This window comes from Acipenser ruthenus, chromosome 10 (genome assembly GCF_902713425.1).
Source record: "Acipenser ruthenus chromosome 10, fAciRut3.2 maternal haplotype, whole genome shotgun sequence".
NCBI lineage: Eukaryota > Metazoa > Chordata > Actinopteri > Acipenseriformes > Acipenseridae > Acipenser > Acipenser ruthenus.
In genome coordinates this window covers 26,523,918-26,542,152 of record NC_081198.1, presented here as the reverse complement: position 1 = coordinate 26,542,152, position 18,235 = coordinate 26,523,918, and the positions used below count along the sequence as shown (strand labels likewise).

Below are 18,235 nucleotides of genomic sequence, written 5' to 3'. Positions count from 1 at the left end.
TGGTCCAAGGATGGAGGTGATTAAAATGTCCAAGTACATAATTAGTAGTAGTAGTGCCTGTTACATAATACATTTGAGGGGTATTTTAGCCCCCATTGTGCATTGTTTGACCTTTTTGTATCACATTTTCATAGCACAGTTGTTTTTTATACCATTTTTTATAACATCATCCCTTTTTAGGATATCTTGAAACAAAACTCCCTCTCTACAGCAGTTACTGCACAGTGTAATATTTTTTAATGCTTGTCATTTAAGGTTTAACTTAAGTGTTATATTACAGGACATGACTGAGTGATACAAGCAGAGGATACAAAGCTTTCAGTATTTTCAGCTTCTTTGTTCATGGTGAATTGGTTATAATTGATCAGTTATTTTTTAAGGCTTATTTTGTATTTATAAATGTATTGTTTACTAATATGTACAAAGTATTTATTCATTGACACTCAGATTGTCTCAATTTTTAAAATATTTACACATGACTGTGCATACAAGTACCTGCACTTTTTGTTGAGAATTTCACCCCTTGTAGAGAATGATTACATATACTGAGACTGTGTGTAGAGTACAGAATGAGTAGAGAATGAGTACAAATACTGAGACTGTGTGTAGAGTACATAATGAGTAGAGAATGAGTACATAGAGTGTGTGATATAACAAGACACAATTGATCACCTCCAACCCACCAGTTATCTTGGCCTTAACCTGATAACAATTTAGTAAAATTGAATATGCAAAGAACCTACTCTCTCCTGTCCGGTTTTTGACAATGCCATGTCAAAATATCCATTAATAATTAAACTAATAAATTATGAATCCACTGAACAGCACACACAAATCAATCTGAACGTTCCTTCACCCCTTGTAATAGAAGGGAACTGACTGTGCCTTCCATTCCACACCTTTCCTGTCAGCTTATATTCAGAGCATTATTGTCATTTAAATGCACGGGTATTGATTCTGGTATATAGTCACTTTTATTACATTTCTGTACAGTATATTCGACAGCTAATACAATGAGCTGCATGCTCTGTGTACTGGCTTCGTTTGAAAGATTTACAGCTTGTAGTTACTACAGGATTTTATTGATATGCTTTACCAGAACTGTAACCACTGAAAAAGTTTTGATGACGGGGCGATTGTTACAATGTAATTAAAGACGATTTTACAAATGGTATTGTGGTGATTTCAAGATCTGTCGCTGTAGATCATTAAGCTGTAGATCACAAGCTGGTATACAAGTATTACTTAATTCAAAGCAAACCACAAGCTTCTATACCTGTAAGACAGGTATTTCTGTAGCTTTTCTGGCTGCTTCCTGGTCTCTCTTGACTTCTATGTATTTCACTGTGACAGGCTTTGTTTGTGGTTATATCCATGAGATTCGGTTCTCACATGACATAGAGGTGCTAATGGGTAGCTTGTTTCTCTATATTTTAGGCAGGGGCTAAGTTGGATCATTACCACAGCGCCAGCTTTGTTTTATCAATACATGTCACATTCACCTCCCCAAAGGACAATAATTCATGTGGGACTTGGTTGAAAGTGGGTGAGCTCCCGCCTTTATGAACCAGCCAGCCACTTCATCCACATGTTGCTGTGCAGCATGTGTAGGTCAGATCTCAGTCATTTCATAAGGTCGAAATAGATTTTGTTCTAAGAATAGCTCTTGTTTGTGTTTAGATTTGTACGTACAAACCGGCACGTTATATTGAACTGCTTTCTCTCTACCAAACATGTATGAAATGTGCTGTGTTTACAGAAGATACCAGAGAACAAAGTTCAATGCTACAGAACTTCAGTTTCCTTGCAGCTGCTTATAATATTTTTGAAATCTAGGCCAGAGATACACAAGTAATTTGTATTGTCAGTTCTGTTTCTAAATGTGCCACAAGCACACTGGGAAATTGATAATTACTTTAAGCAATTTTAAGATGGCGCCTGTGTACAATAAATGTGTCTCAGCAGCTGCTTTATTAGAATCATTTTGAAAAGACATAGAAAAATGTGAGTGACCTTTTTTTATGCGGCTACAGTTTTTTTTAGATGCACCACCCCTTTCTCCGATGACACCACCACTTTCTCTGATGTCACTACCCCTTTTTCTGATGTCACCACCCCTTTCTCTGATGACACCACCCCATTCTCTGATGTCACCACCCCTTTCTCTGATGTCACCACCCCTTTCTCTGATGACACCACCCCTTTCTCTGATGTCACCACCCCTTTCTCTGATGACAGCACCCCGTTCTCTGATGTCACCACCCTGTTTCAGGCTCCTTGTTGCAGCTACGACTTTGCACTTCTTGGCTACCGTAGTCTGTAGCCATACTTCATATTTAGCAAAATTAAGAGTGAAATCAGGTGATTAGAAAATGAATACCATTGGGCAGCAGTGTGGAGTAGTGGTTAGGGCTCTTGACCGGAGGGTCGTGGGTTCAATCCCAGGTGGGAGACACTGCTGCTGTACCCTTGAGCAAGGTACTTTACCTAGGTTGATCCAGTAAAAACCCAACTGTATAAATGGGTAGTTGTATGTAAAAATAATGTGATATCTTGTAACAATTGTAAGTCGCCCTGGATAAGGGCATCTGCTAAGAAATAAAATAATAAATAATAATAATTGGCTGAACACACACAGCACGCAGAAAAATGGTCAACTGAATTGCTGGAAATAGAGAAGTGATCTGTTCTAGCAACTCGATTGCCAATCGAAAATGTGTTGACAACTCGAGTTGTCAAAAGGCCACGTTACATGAGTATTTGCTTTTCTCGAGACATCTGTATCTCATGAAATAAATGTGGACATAGTGCCTTTTTTGTGTTTATATGTAAAGCCTCTGATTTCCCTTTGGAATGCCTACTTTTCCCGGAACGCTATGCAAATGAAGGAGATGGGGAGGGGGGTCAGATTTAAATGAGCCATGCTGACGGCCCACTTAGATTCTTGTGCTGTTAACTGTGCAAGTCCCCAAAATACTGTTTACATGAGAGAGAATCCACGTGTCATTGTGTGTGACGTAAATAGTTATTAAAGATCTGATTTGCTGATGGATAGTGCCTGCTTTTTTAATACTATGTTTTAGTTTTTCGCCCACACTGCTTTTCACACATCATCAGTGTGTGTGTGTGTGGGGGGGGGGGGTTGTTAGATCTTTATTAATAATAAACTGGGCCAAATCCGAGTGGTGGTTGTACAGGCGTTTGGGCTATTGCAAGGGAGGGGGCTGATACTACTGAAGTGTACTGAAGTGAACCACGAGCTTATTCCCCAAATTATTACAGCCTGCTGTATCCTGCCAGGACCGTAAGGAGGTGCACAGGCAAGCAGAGGAACAGCTACTTCAGCTTCCAGCAAGAATTGCACAACAGCGATATGAAGAGGGTCCTGCTATTACAGAAGATTTAACAACAGTTTTAGACAGAAATGGAAGATTAGAAATGGGACAGAAATTAGATAGAACAGTGGGGTCAAGATTAGGTTTTTTAAGTACAGGTAAAACCCAGGAGGCGAATTTAAGAGCAGGTCGGAACTGTACCTGATTGAAGGGATAAATTGAGAATGTGTGAGATGTATGGAGCAGGTTCATCACTACATTAATGAACTAGATTGGTAGGACAGGGATCTAGAGGACAGGTAGAAGGGCTAGATTTTGAGAGAAGTTCTGAAACATCTGAAGGGGTTACAAAAGAAAGGAAGAGAGACAGGGTGGAGGTATAGGATGGGGAGTCAAGGTCAAGAAATGAGTTAGGTGAGGAAGCAGAACAGAGGGAAGTTCGAATAGTATCAATTTTTGAAAAAAGAAGAAAAGTCTTGGTAAGTGTTGGAGGAGGAAGTAGGACCCAGCACCCTTCTACCAGGGTGAAGAATTTTGTATCACATTTGTGTTTCATTAGCTTGTTTTGTATAGCTTTATATGAAATATAGCATCCTCATTTGTGCTGTACTTGTATGACTGCTTCTGCTAAATAAAGTATTGGAATATTGAGTATTGCTGATTCCCAAGAATTAAGTCACGAAAATTCCACACCACATTTTATTTTGAGAGTTGTTTAAACAATGTTCGTGTTGTGCATTGTATCAAGCTGCCTCATCATATTCTCTTCCCTTACTATGGATATTAACACCTGAGCCTCTTCATCGCTCGGAGGACAGTTATACACATTTAGACACAGTACTTAGTAGTATTTTACAATAAAGTCCTTTTGACAGTTGTTTGGAAAGCTATTTGCAAGTGTATTCTGAAGTTCTGTACAGTAGCTGTAACCACCTGAATTCACAAGCCCACGATGCAGTTTATCAAACATTTTTAGTTATAGTTTTAAACAGAAACTTAGTAAATACAATCTGTATGATGCTTTATAAACACATTTCGATCCGTGTATGATTAGCAATATGCAAAGTTCTAGGGAAGACGGAGAAAAAAGTGGGGTTATCTGCAACATCAATCTGATAAATGCAATACTGCAAACAAAATAAAACATGCTGCCATCTTTGGACCATGGTAACTTACGTATCCCCATGTGACTTTTATAGCAGTTTTAGGAAAGGACTTGAACGGGCTAATTAACATTTTCACGAGAAACTCGTGTTTACATGTGTAAGTGGGCGTTGATTTCACAAGCTTTTCCTGGAATCTCACAAGAAATGGAGACTTTCACAGTAAAATACTGAGACCGTTTTTGGGACACTTTCACAAGGTTTCGCTGCCAAGTTTCATGTGTATTGTTGAAATATTAAATTGTTTTAAGATTTTTACAAATGAAACACATAATGAACTGGAAATATGCAAAATGAAGAGGATTACAGGGATAAAGGGGGTTAGCACCTCTATGTCATAACATTGTCAGACCACGCAGTGATTTATGGGAAATTGAATGTAAGGCTTCACAAAATGTCACCGAGCACAATAACTTAGAAATAGTGAGAAAATAGATAAAAGCAGAAACAACAGGCGATACAGAAACTCCTGGTTTGCTTGTAACTGAGTGACACACTATCATGAGCTTTTAGTTTACAATAGACCCTGAGGAGTATAATAAAGCAGAGAGGTGCTTTTGCTTTCGTCAAGCATAGTAGTGCTTTCACACAGGAAACCACTTCAAACAATACTCACAGGTGGAGTGGCTGTTGCCTGTCTTTTTTGACTTGTACCAGATGGTCATACAGTCCTCTTGCAGTTTGAAATAGCGCTGCTTCTTCCAGGTGCGTGATTTAATCTTCCTCATTACTGTCCCCAGCAACATGGACTGCAAGTTCTCATCCCCCTGGATACCTGAGAGGTAGCAGAGAAACACTTAAAGTAGTGATCTGAGCAGCAAGTGTCTGGATATCAAGGTGAAAGGTGTTCAAGTGGATTGATGTTCACCACCAGCCCCACAATTACATGAAGCCATCATTTCAATTCATCTACTTACGCAGGTTGCTGGATGAAGCCATTCCTTTACTTGTCATGCTGCTGACATCTAAACAAAAAGAATTACATGAAACATTTTCTGTAAAAGTCCATTTTCTAAAAGCAACTTAAACAGTAAGAAATGCAGTTGTTTAAAACTCCATAGTAAAAAACAAGTTTAGATCAAAAGATTCTGGTCACAATAAACGCGGACCAGCAATAACGTTACTAAAGCTAAATGATGAATGCTTTAGAAAAAAAGAAATAATCCAGTCTGATCTGTTGTTTGAGACCGCACTTTCAGAGTAGACTATAGTCAGCAGAATTGTACTAAGAGACAAAGCAGTTTTGTTCTACAGCACATTTATTCCCCTGTGTGAGTCAGCACTCTTTTTTATCAGATTCTGGAGCTTTGCCATAATGCTTTGTGGAAAAATAATGGTTGCATAGGGAGCGGGGCATACAAGTATCTAGGAGGGGGCTCTGTGAGCCTGACAGGACAAAAGTATTGCAGTGTCATATCACTGTAATACCAGGAGAACTGAATAATATTTGTACCAAATCCATTATGTTGTCTTTATTAGTAAAGTATAGGTCTGCTAATGGTTTTACTTGGGTTTGCTTACTGGCATTGTAATGTATACCAATGTATTTTCCCAGGAGGCCATGTGCTGGGAGGAGAGTTCTTGAGCTTAAATTTCCTTTGGTTCTCAGTAACTTTTTATTTCACTGCCATGTACATCATCCAGAAGAGCTGTATAGGAATAAATACTCAAATATACAAAAGCAAACATCCCGGAGAGCAACTTGAGTTCATTTGTGCTGGATTCAGCTGTTTCAGCCAAAAAGTGTATAAAGTTACTTGCCATCATTCTGAATCATGAAACTCTACTAGATCTCATTACTGGACAACCCCTGTAATTGTCAGGATCACAAACACAACTAGCAGCGACACGTTATACTTATATAATAAAGTCAGTACCTTAAATGCTCTCTGAAATATGAGGCTTTGACAGTGCAGCTGCAGCAGCTTTGTAAAAAAAACTATTTTTTTTTCAAAGCCAATATTAATATCACACAGCAAAAGCAGCGCTAGATTTTACTTGATAAATTTGATAATATGAAGCCCTGTTATTATCTGCTCATAACATTTGTTTTCCATTGATGACAGTGAAAAGAGACAATTTGAGACAGTGACTTAGAGAATAAGTCTCGGAAGTTTGCTGTAATTATGCTGTAACAGTTTTTATAAATGTCAGTATTCTAATATGACTAATTACTAAATAATAAAATATGTGTGAATCTAAAATCAGCAATATTGGGTTCAACCCAAACTCCATCTAGCAAGCTGGAAAGATCATTTTATTAGACCAATATTTCAGTTTAAACCCATCTTTCAAGACACCATAGGCCCTTGTATGAGGGTGAAAGTCGATTTGATAAGAAAAAAATCCCCTGTAAGGACCTATGCCATTTTGATTTTAATCATATTTGTCCATTACATTTGCACTGATGAACAAAATGGATCTGCACTCCAGTCTAAGTGCTATAGCATAGCAGCTTGCACTGTAATCTTGTTAAATGCATCAAGATGTATTAGGGTAAGAAAAGGTTCTATATAGATGTAATTATCTGCGAGCAAATTCAGTACAGACTTAGTTAGAGCTATCCCATCTCCTACAGCTGCAAGGCATAAATCAGAGAACAGTAAATAAATAAATGGCATATTATGAGCTAGGAGGCTTTTTTTAAAATAAATTAAGGTAAAATTTGAAATCAGCAACCAAAAATATTTGAGCCTGGAGAAATGTACAGTGGAACATTTATTACGATTATTTTTTAAAGTTTCATTTTCTATGCCGTTATTTTTCTCGGCTTCCTATAATGTGCTGGTATTTATTTTTTCCGCCCAATTCTTAGTTTCTTAGTGCCAAAGCAAAATACTATAATGAATCTTGAACCGTTCATTAACCTGCGTACTTGAACCTTGACCCATATTTCGGTTGGGACTATCTCTCTCATACAAACCAGTGGTACACAAACACGTGCTGCTCATATGGATGTTCTTTTCTGAAAGATTGCGAAAGGAAACACTCAAAATATTGTATTCAAGTATCACACTATTGTTTTACATGATCAGTATTATAAAGGCTGTTTATCGTGTGGTTCGTGAAGCGTCCTTGCAGTTGTCATATCAGACATGTAATTACTGCACAAGATGGATAATACCAGACTGCTAAGCCGTCCTGTTATAAAGCATTCTGCACACAGCCATACCTGCTATATCAATTCATTATACACACAGCTATACCTGCTATATCACTTCATTAGACACAACTATACCTGCTATATCACTTCATTAGACACAACTATACCTGCTATATCACTTCATTACACACACACACACCATACCTGCTATATCACTTCATTATACACACAGCTATACCTACTATATCACTTCATTATACACACAGCTATACCTGCTATATCACTTCATTAGACACAGCTATACCTACTATATCACTTCATTAGACACACAGCCATACCTACTATATCACTTCATTAGACACACAGCTATACCTGCTATATCACTTCATTAGACACAACTATACCTGCTATATCACTTCATTAGACACAGTTATACCTGCTATATCACTTCATTAGACACAGCTATACCTGCTATATCACTTCATTATACACACAGCTACACCTGCTATATCACTTCATTATACACAGCTATACCTGCTATATCACTTCATTAGACACAACTATACCTGCTATATCATTTCATTAGACACAGTTATACCTGCTATATCACTTCATTAGACACAGCTATACCTGCTATATCACTTCATTATACACACAGCTACACCTACTATATCACTTCATTATACACACAGCTATACCTGCTATATCACTGCATTAGACACAGCTATACCTGCTATATCACTTCATTAGACACAACTATACCTGCTATATCACTTCATTATACACACAGCTATACCTGCTATATCACTGCATTAGACAAGCTATACCTGCTATATCACTTCATTAGACACAACTATACCTGCTATATCACTTCATTAGACACAACTATACCTGCTATATCATTTCATTAGACACAGCTATACCTACTATATCACTTCATTATACACACAGCTATACCTGCTATATCACTTCATTAGACACAGCTATACCTACTATATCACTTCATTAGACACAGCTATACCTACTATATCACTTCATTATACACACAGCTATACCTGCTATATCACTTCATTAGACACAACTATACCTGCTATATCACTTCATTAGACACAGCTATACCTACTATATCACTTCATTATACACACAGCTATACCTGCTATATCACTTCATTAGACACAGCTATACCTACTATATCACTTCATTAGACACACAGCCATACCTACTATATCACTTCATTATACACACAGCTATACCTGCTATATCACTGCATTAGACACAGCTATACTTGCTATATCACTTCATTAGACACAGCTATACCTGCTATATCACTTCATTAGACACAGCTATACCTGCTATATCACTTCATTAGACACAGTTATACCTGCTATATCACTTCATTAGACACAGCTATACCTGCTATATCACTTCATTATACACACAGCTATACCTGCTATATCACTTCATTATACACACAGCTATACCTGCTATATCACTTCATTAGACACAGCTATACTTGCTATATCACTTCATTAGACACAACTATACCTGCTATATCACTTCATTAGACACAGTTATACCTGCTATATCACTTCATTATACACAGCTATACCTGCTATATCACTTCATTACACACACACCCACCATACCTGCTATATAACTTCATTATACACACAGCTATACCTGCTATATCACTTCATTACACACACACACCCACCATACCTGCTATATCACTTCATTATACACACAGCTATACCTGCTATATCACTTCATTAGACACACAGCCATACCTGCTATATCACTTCATTAGACACACAGCCATACCTGCTATATCACTTCATTATACACACAGCTATACCTGCTATATCACTTCATTATACACAGCTATACCTGCTATATCACTTCATTAGACACAACTATACCTGCTATATCACTTCATTAGACACAGTTATACCTGCTATATCACTTCATTATACACAGCTATACCTGCTATATCACTTCATTACACACACACCCACCATACCTGCTATATAACTTCATTATACACACAGCTATACCTGCTATATCACTTCATTACACACACACACCCACCATACCTGCTATATCACTTCATTATACACACAGCTATACCTGCTATATCACTTCATTAGACACACAGCCATACCTGCTATATCACTTCATTAGACACACAGCCATACCTGCTATATCACTTCATTATACACACAGCTATACCTGCTATATCACTTCATTATACACAGCTATACCTGCTATATCACTTCATTACACACACACCCACCATACCTGCTATATCACTTCATTATACACACAGCTATACCTGCTATATCACTTCATTATACACACAGCTATACCTGCTATATCACTTCATTAGACACAGCTATACCTACTATATCACTTCATTAGACACAGCTATACCTACTATATCACTTCATTATACACACAGCTATACCTGCTATATCACTTCATTATACACACAGCTATACCTGCTATATCACTTCATTAGACACAGCTATACCTACTATATCACTTCATTAGACACAGCTATACCTGCTATATCACTTCATTAGACACACAGCCATACCTGCTATATCACTTCATTAGACACACAGCCATACCTGCTATATCACTTCATTATACACACAGCTATACCTGCTATATCACTTCATTATACACAGCTATACCTGCTATATCACTTCATTACACACACACCCACCATACCTGCTATATCACTTCATTATACACACAGCTATACCTGCTATATCACTTCATTATACACACAGCTATACCTGCTATATCACTTCATTAGACACAGCTATACCTACTATATCACTTCATTAGACACAGCTATACCTACTATATCACTTCATTATACACAGCTATACCTGCTATATCACTTCATTACACACACACCCACCATACCTGCTATATCACTTCATTATACACACAGCTATACCTGCTATATCACTTCATTATACACACAGCTATACCTGCTATATCACTTCATTAGACACAGCTATACCTACTATATCACTTCATTAGACACAGCTATACCTACTATATCACTTCATTAGACACAACTATACTTGCTATATCACTTCATTAGACACAACTATACCTGCTATATCACTTCATTATACACAGCTATACCTACTATATCACTTCATTAGACACAACTATACCTGCTATATCACTTCATTAGACACAGCTATACCTACTATATCACTTCATTAGACACAACTATACCTGCTATATCACTTCATTAGTCACAGCTATACCTACTATATCACTTCATTATACACACAGCTATACCTGCTATATCACTTCATTAGACACAGCTATACCTACTATATCACTTCATTAGACACAGCTATACCTGCTATATCACTTCATTAGACACAACTATACCTGCTATATCACTTCATTAGACACAGCTATACCTGCTATATCACTTCATTAGACACAGCTATACCTACTATATCACTTCATTAGACACAGCTATACCTACTATATCACTTCATTAGACACAACTATACCTGCTATATCACTTCATTAGTCACAGCTATACCTACTATATCACTTCATTATACACACAGCTATACCTGCTATATCACTGCATTAGACAAGCTATACCTGCTATATCACTTCATTAGACACAACTATACCTGCTATATCACTTCATTAGACACAACTATACCTGCTATATCATTTCATTATACACACAGCTATACCTGCTATATCACTTAATTATACACCTATATCACTTCATTACACACACACCCACCATACCTGCTATATAACTTAATTATACACACAGCTATACCTGCTATATCACTTCATTATACACAGCTATACCTGCTATATCACTTCATTACACACACACACACCATACCTGCTATATCACTTCATTATACACACAGCTATACCTGCTATATCACTTCATTATACACACAGCCACCATACCTGCTATATCACTTCATCATACACACAGCAATACCTGCTATATCACTTCATTACACACACACCCACCATACCTGCTATATCACTTCATTATACACACAGCTATACCTGCTATATCACTTCATTAGACACACAGCCATACCTGCTATATCACTTCATTATACACACAGCTATACCCGCTATATCACTTCATTAGACACACAGCTATACCTGCTATATCACTTCATTAGACACACAGCCATACCTGCTATATCACTTCATTATACACACAGCTATACCCGCTATATCACTTCATTATACACACAGCTATACCTGCTATATCACTTCATTAGACACACAGCCATACCTGCTATATCACTTCATTATACACACAGCTATACCCGCTATATCACTTCATTATACACACAGCTATACCTGCTATATCACTTCATTAGACACACAGCCATACCTGCTATATCACTTCATTATACACACAGCTATAACTGCTATATCACTTCATTATACAGACAGCCATACCTGCTATATCACTTAATTATACACACAGCTATACCCGCTATATCACTTCATTAGACACACAGCTATACCTGCTTGTGGCAATGTGCCCCGCACCTGTGTGCATATTATGTGTTGTATGTTGCGTGTGTGTGTTAATGTTGGTGTATAGTCATTGGTACACGGGATATAAACGGGTCTGTGTTTCACGTGTATTTAAAAATGTAGATTTGTATTTAGGCACGAGGAGGGCACAAATCACTTCACGTGCTGGTTAAATGTAATATGTGAGCACGGGGTTGCACAGAATTAATTCACGTGCTGGGATTCAAGTGAGTAATTAATTAGTAATTGAATCCCAGCACAACAGTATATATAGATGCACATTTCTTTCAGTCGGGGGTTGGGTGTTCGGTGAGTGGAGAACGGGATTGGAGACGGAGGTAATTGTGAATATATAAAAGTGAATAGTTAGAGTTTTCACTCACCGTGTTTGTTTGTCTGTCTGTTTAAGTGTTTAGTACATTTTGTTTGTCTATTTATTTTGGCGCAAGTGCCATGTCCTGTGTTTTGTCTGTTCCAACCTTTTATTTTCTGTTCTGTTTATTAAATGCTGAGCGAAAGCATTCGCTCAGCTTCACCAAACCACACCTCTCTGTCTGTTTATTTCCTGCTTCTGGTCTGATGCCACCCACTCCGGCCGTCTTTGTGACACTGCTATATCACTTCATTAGACACACAGCCATACCTGCTATATCACTTCATTATACACACAGCTATACCTGTTATATCACTTCATTAGACACACAGCTATACCTGCTATATCACTTCATTAGACACACACCCACCATACCTGCTATATAACTTCATTAGACACACAGCCATACCTGCTATATCACTTCATTATACACACAGCTATACCTGTTATATCACTTCATTAGACACACAGCTATACCTGCTATATCACTTCATTACACACACACACACCATACCTGCTATATCACTTCATTATACACACAGCTATACCTGCTATATCACTTCATTAGACACACAGCCATACCTGCTATATCACTTCATCATACACACAGCTATACCTGCTATATCACTTCATTAGACACACAGCCATACCTGCTATATCACTTCAAATGGATTCAGCACAATGGTGATAATAACCAGAACTGACTTTATCAAAATTCATCAATTACCGGGCATAACAAAGAAAAGTAGGCTATTATTGATATATCTTGTTAGCGTACTTTTTATTTGATAATGTACCGCAAATGTGCTTACATGTAACCCTTCTAATCTATGAATTTTATTTATGGAAATTAGTTGTACGAGTGTGTCACAAAGACGGCCGGAGTGGGTGGTGTCAGACCAGAGCCAGGAAGTAACACACAGAGACATGGAGTTTTGGTTAAGCTGAGCGCGTGATCGCGCTCAGCATTTAATAATTAACAGAACAGAACAGAAAATAAAAGGTTTTAAACACAAAAACAGGACACGGCACTTGAGGCCAAAATAAAAGGACAAACAAAACGTACTAACACACAAACGGTGGATGCACAGACAACCGAACAAACACGGTGAGTGAAAATGCTTATTTACTTTACGTTGTTTTATTTTCTCCTTCTCTCTCTCCCGTTCTCCACTCACCGAACACCCACCCACCAGTGACTGAAAACATGCAGCTTTTTTGTACCAAGACTCGATTGCTAGTCAATCATTCAATTGGAATCTCGGTACAACTGCACATGAATTAATTAAAGTGCAATTCCCCGTGCTCACATATTATTACTTTTTACTTGCACGTGATGTGATGTGCCATCCCCGTGCCTAATACAAATATACAATTTACACACACGTGAAACACAGACCCGCTTATATCCCGTGTACCAATGCCTATACACCAACATTTACACACAACACGTAACATATAACATACACAGGGGGGGCACTTTGCCACAGAGTGTTAAGTGTTAGTGATATTAACCAGAGTGTGATACAAACCAAACCTGTCAGAGTACAGATCGTTAAATAATAACCAAAGTGATATTTTAGGAAGGTATGTTTAGATGATTTAAATTATCAGGGTCCTTCAGAAAATCAGTAACACCAAAATTACTGGAGACCAAAGCGCAACATGAAAATAAATGTTCTTTCAAAAAGTGTAATTCCTGCTGAAGGAATAATCTCACCACAAAAAAAAAAAAAGATACCAGGCATATAAAGTAATCTACAAAAAAGTCCTCGAAACAATACAGTTTTCCAAATTAATTTCCATATGACTGCCATTCTCTTAATGCAGTGCTGCCCAAACACGGTCCCGGAGACCCCCTATCCAGTAAGTTTTGTAGGTCACCCTAAATCGCTAATTTCTAAAACTGGGAACACATGGAAGTTATTGATCTAAGAATTAAGCAAATAACTCTGGTCATTGGGCCAGTTTACATGCTGGGAAAATGTCATGACTTGTTTACTGTCATGACTTATTTAAGGTGGTACGGTCTGGATTACAATTTGTTAGTTTTGGTTTATGTTTAGTTTATGTTTGAATACAAATGTAATACATTATACAACAATCAAATACAACATGAAGTTTCAAAGCAGGAATTATTAAATTAAACAAACCAAGACTATCTAAAATTATAATTCAGCCGTACCACCTTAAATAAGTCATGACAGTAGATAGATAAGTCATGACATTTTCCCAGCATGTAAGGCCATTGAGGGCTGAAAAGGGTAGTTAATTTTTTGAACCAAATGATCTCTAAATGACTTCATTTAATAAATCACCTGCTTAACTGATCACAATGAAATTGTTCCAGGTGTTAAGAAATTGATGATTAAAGGTTACCTATAAAACCTGCTGGATAGGGGCTCTCCAGGACCGGGTTTGGGCAGCACTGTCTTAATGTATTGTATTAGAATGCTGTTTTGTGATTTTAGAATATCTAGTAATTGTATTATTATTATTTAATTATTTAGCAGATGCCTTTATCCAAAGCAACTTACAGAAAAGTAAACAAATATAAAAGTATATAAATTACAGGCAATAACAAGGCAAAGCAAACACATATATACAATCTATACAAAATAAATATAAATAAAAGAAAAACACTAAAACATGTATAAATATGAATTTACAAATAAAGACTGAATAAGTAAGTTTTGAGAAGACGGAGGAAAGCAGTAAAACTGAACAGTCCTGAAGAGAATCGGGAGCTGGCTCCACCACAGGGGGACGTAGGAAGAGAAGGAGCGAGCATTGGAGGAAGGAGGCCGCCTCAGGGTCGCCTCAGGGTCGCCTCAGGGCCGCCTCAGGGTCGCCTCAGGGTCGCCGCATATTTAGGTCTGCAACCCCGCTTAAGACACCTTTGCGCGTTCACATGTGTGACTGAAAAGCAGGCCTAAAATGTGGCGAATTGCTTGGGTTTTTTATGGAATGATAGCCTGCACTCAGAATGGAAGAGCTACCAGGATATACAGTAATCCTTTTGTAGCATGTTTCTTATTAATATATTTTTTTTTCAATGCAGCACATATGATCAAAGGAGGCCCTGAGGTGCCCCTTGGCCACCTTAAATCGCAAGTGTGAATGGGGTCATAGAGGCATTGGAGAGAGTATGGAGGAGAGCAACACGATTAATTCCAGGATTAAAAGGCATGTCATATGAAAGAGCCTAATCTGTATAGCCTAGAAAGAACAGTCAGAGGCTGACTTAACAGAGGTATTTAAAATTGTCAAGGGGTTCACAAAGTAACTGCTGACAATTCTTTTTCACAGGTCATAGAGAATAGAGCCAGGGGCCATGGTTGGAAACTGAAGAAGGGAACCGAGGGGAGAAGGAGCTTTTTCACAGAAAGGGTGGTGAACCATTGGAACAGGCTGCCGGACAGAGTTGTTGAAGCAGAGACTATCAGATCCTTCAAGAATAGACTGGATGCTGTCATGAACAATACTGTTAACCCTCTCTGTGACCACAATAAGATATTTAGCTAGCCGCCTGGAGGAAGAGCGGTCCATTTAGCCACGGATTCCCAGAGGTTTAATTTCCCCTACTAACCTAGGGGACCGAAGTCATTGTATTTTATCTTGCTCTTAATTGTATTAATACTTGTACTGTGATTCTTGAAATGTATTTTTGTTTACGACTGTAAGTTGCCCTGGATAAGGGTGTCTGCTAAGAAATAAATAATAATAAAAATAATAACCTGGTTAGGGTTTTTTTGTTTTCCCTCTCTTAAGTGCTAACAGACCACACTGGCACCAAAGGGAGCGAGCATAGGTGGGCCGAATGGCCTTTTCTCGTTCTCGAATTTCTAATGTTTATATGAGGGAGCAACTGTCCCCATGTCCATTCAATCTTGGCATTTGAAAGACTGTCTGAAAGGGGTGTTGTTGTGAACTATGTAGCGTGTTTGTGAGTAGAAGGAAAACTATTTATTTGGTCTTGATTAACAGTTCAAAAAATGAATCCCAATGACTCAGGAAGCTTTTAAAATGTATTAACAGTAACTAGTGTTATACAATGAGAATGGGAAAATTAGTTATGTAAAATGAATTTGAAAATCTTTATTTTATCTTAACTGTTTATCCGTGAAATTATTAGTGGTGTTGAATTCAAATTAAAAAGTTCTAAACTATTTATGAACACTAAACACATTAAATAAAGCACTGGAACAGATAACAATTTGCCAGCAGTTATATGATTATCAATAATTGATGTTAGCCATTGATGAGTTATTAAACTCCAATTCGTTAATAATGTAGAATATACAGGATCATCTTACCTACTCCAAACTGATGCCAAAAATGAATAATTTAAACTCAAACAAGGATATAAAACTTAAGTTTAAAATACAATTAATTTTCTCCCAGTACTTTAGGGGACTTAATCCCACACATGATAACAAAGAAAACAGAGGAATCTCCAGCTCTCTTACCAGCCTGAAGAAGAGCCTCCCTCTGGGTGGGTCAGTTGCTTGTTCTCTATAACGCAGCCACATCGCAGGTGGAGGGCACCTTTCCCTGGCCCTCAATAGCAGTCATCATGCTGCTCTGCATGATCAGGGGAAATGAACTGCAGAGAACAGTGATCTGACTCAACACAACTGACAGGGCAGGGCTCACCTCGCTCTCTCTCTCAAGAGCAGAGCTCTATCCAGCACAGACGCAGAGAGTGGGTGGGACTTACATGAAGGAAAAAACAGGGAGGAGGAGAAAGAGGGTGGACAGTTTTGTGATGGATTGTTGATCTGCAGTAAATTGGCAGAATTAGATACATGGTAGTTTTCTCTATTTATCAAAAGGGATTATAAGCTTTGCTAATGTAAGTTAGCTTCCTAAAGCCTGCTCTGAGGGGTAGGAGTCACTCTCCTTGCACTTTCTGAGCCAAACTTAGTGGACAAACCACAACTCAGGTCTACTGGAACCCATGTGTCATTGGAGCTGCAACCCAACACAGTTTAACATTATTCAAATGTAGTCTTTTAATTTAAAGTGACTGCCAACTTCTCTAATGAAAAGCCCTCAGTTCTGTTCTCTCTTATCTTTCATGTTATTAATTTGCATTTGGCCCACGTGCCCACATTCCTGGATCTTGTACTTAGAAATATTTTATCATCAGCAAACCTATCACTAAATGTAATCTAGTCCTTCAATTAACATTGTAATAGATGAGCCAGAAACAGATTAGGCCAACAAGTACAGCACAGATACAAACACATTTTACCAGAAAAGCAGGATTAACAACAAAAAATACCATAATGTTTAAGAACATAAGAACAGAACATAAGAACATCATTACAAACGAGAGGAGGCCATTCAGCCCATCTTGCTCGTTTGGTTGTTAGTAGCTGTGGCAAAGTGCCCCGCCCCTGTGTGCATTTGTGTGTTCTGTGTTGTATGTTGCGTGCGTGTGTTAATGTTGGTGTATAGTCATTGGTACACGGGATATAAACGGGTCTGTGTTTCACGTGTATTTAAAAAGTGTAGATTTGTATTTAGGCACGAGGAGAGCACAAATCACTTCACGTGCTGATTAAATATAATATGTGAACACGGGGTTTCACGTAATGAATTCACGTGCTGGGATTCAAGTGAGTAATTAATTAGTAATTGAATCCCAGCACAACAGTATATATAGATGCACGTTTCTGTCACTCGG

The 18,235-nt window shown here is 37.9% G+C and overlaps 1 protein-coding gene across 1 annotated transcript in view; it reads right to left on the bottom strand.

Moving 5' to 3' along the window:
- The window catches only part of LOC117408797 (1-phosphatidylinositol 4,5-bisphosphate phosphodiesterase delta-4), an 88,937-nt gene extending 71,727 nt beyond the window's left edge, over positions 1–17,210 (bottom strand). Inside the window, exons 1-3 of the mRNA XM_034014114.3 lie at positions 17,013–17,210; positions 5,416–5,463; positions 5,115–5,273 (exon numbers count right to left, since the gene is read on the bottom strand). Coding sequence (XP_033870005.1) covers positions 5,115–5,273; positions 5,416–5,452 — 196 coding nt within the window. The 5' untranslated portion in view covers positions 5,453–5,463; positions 17,013–17,210. The remainder of the gene's footprint in view (positions 1–5,114; positions 5,274–5,415; positions 5,464–17,012) is intronic.
- Positions 17,211–18,235: the final 1,025 nt, after the last annotated feature.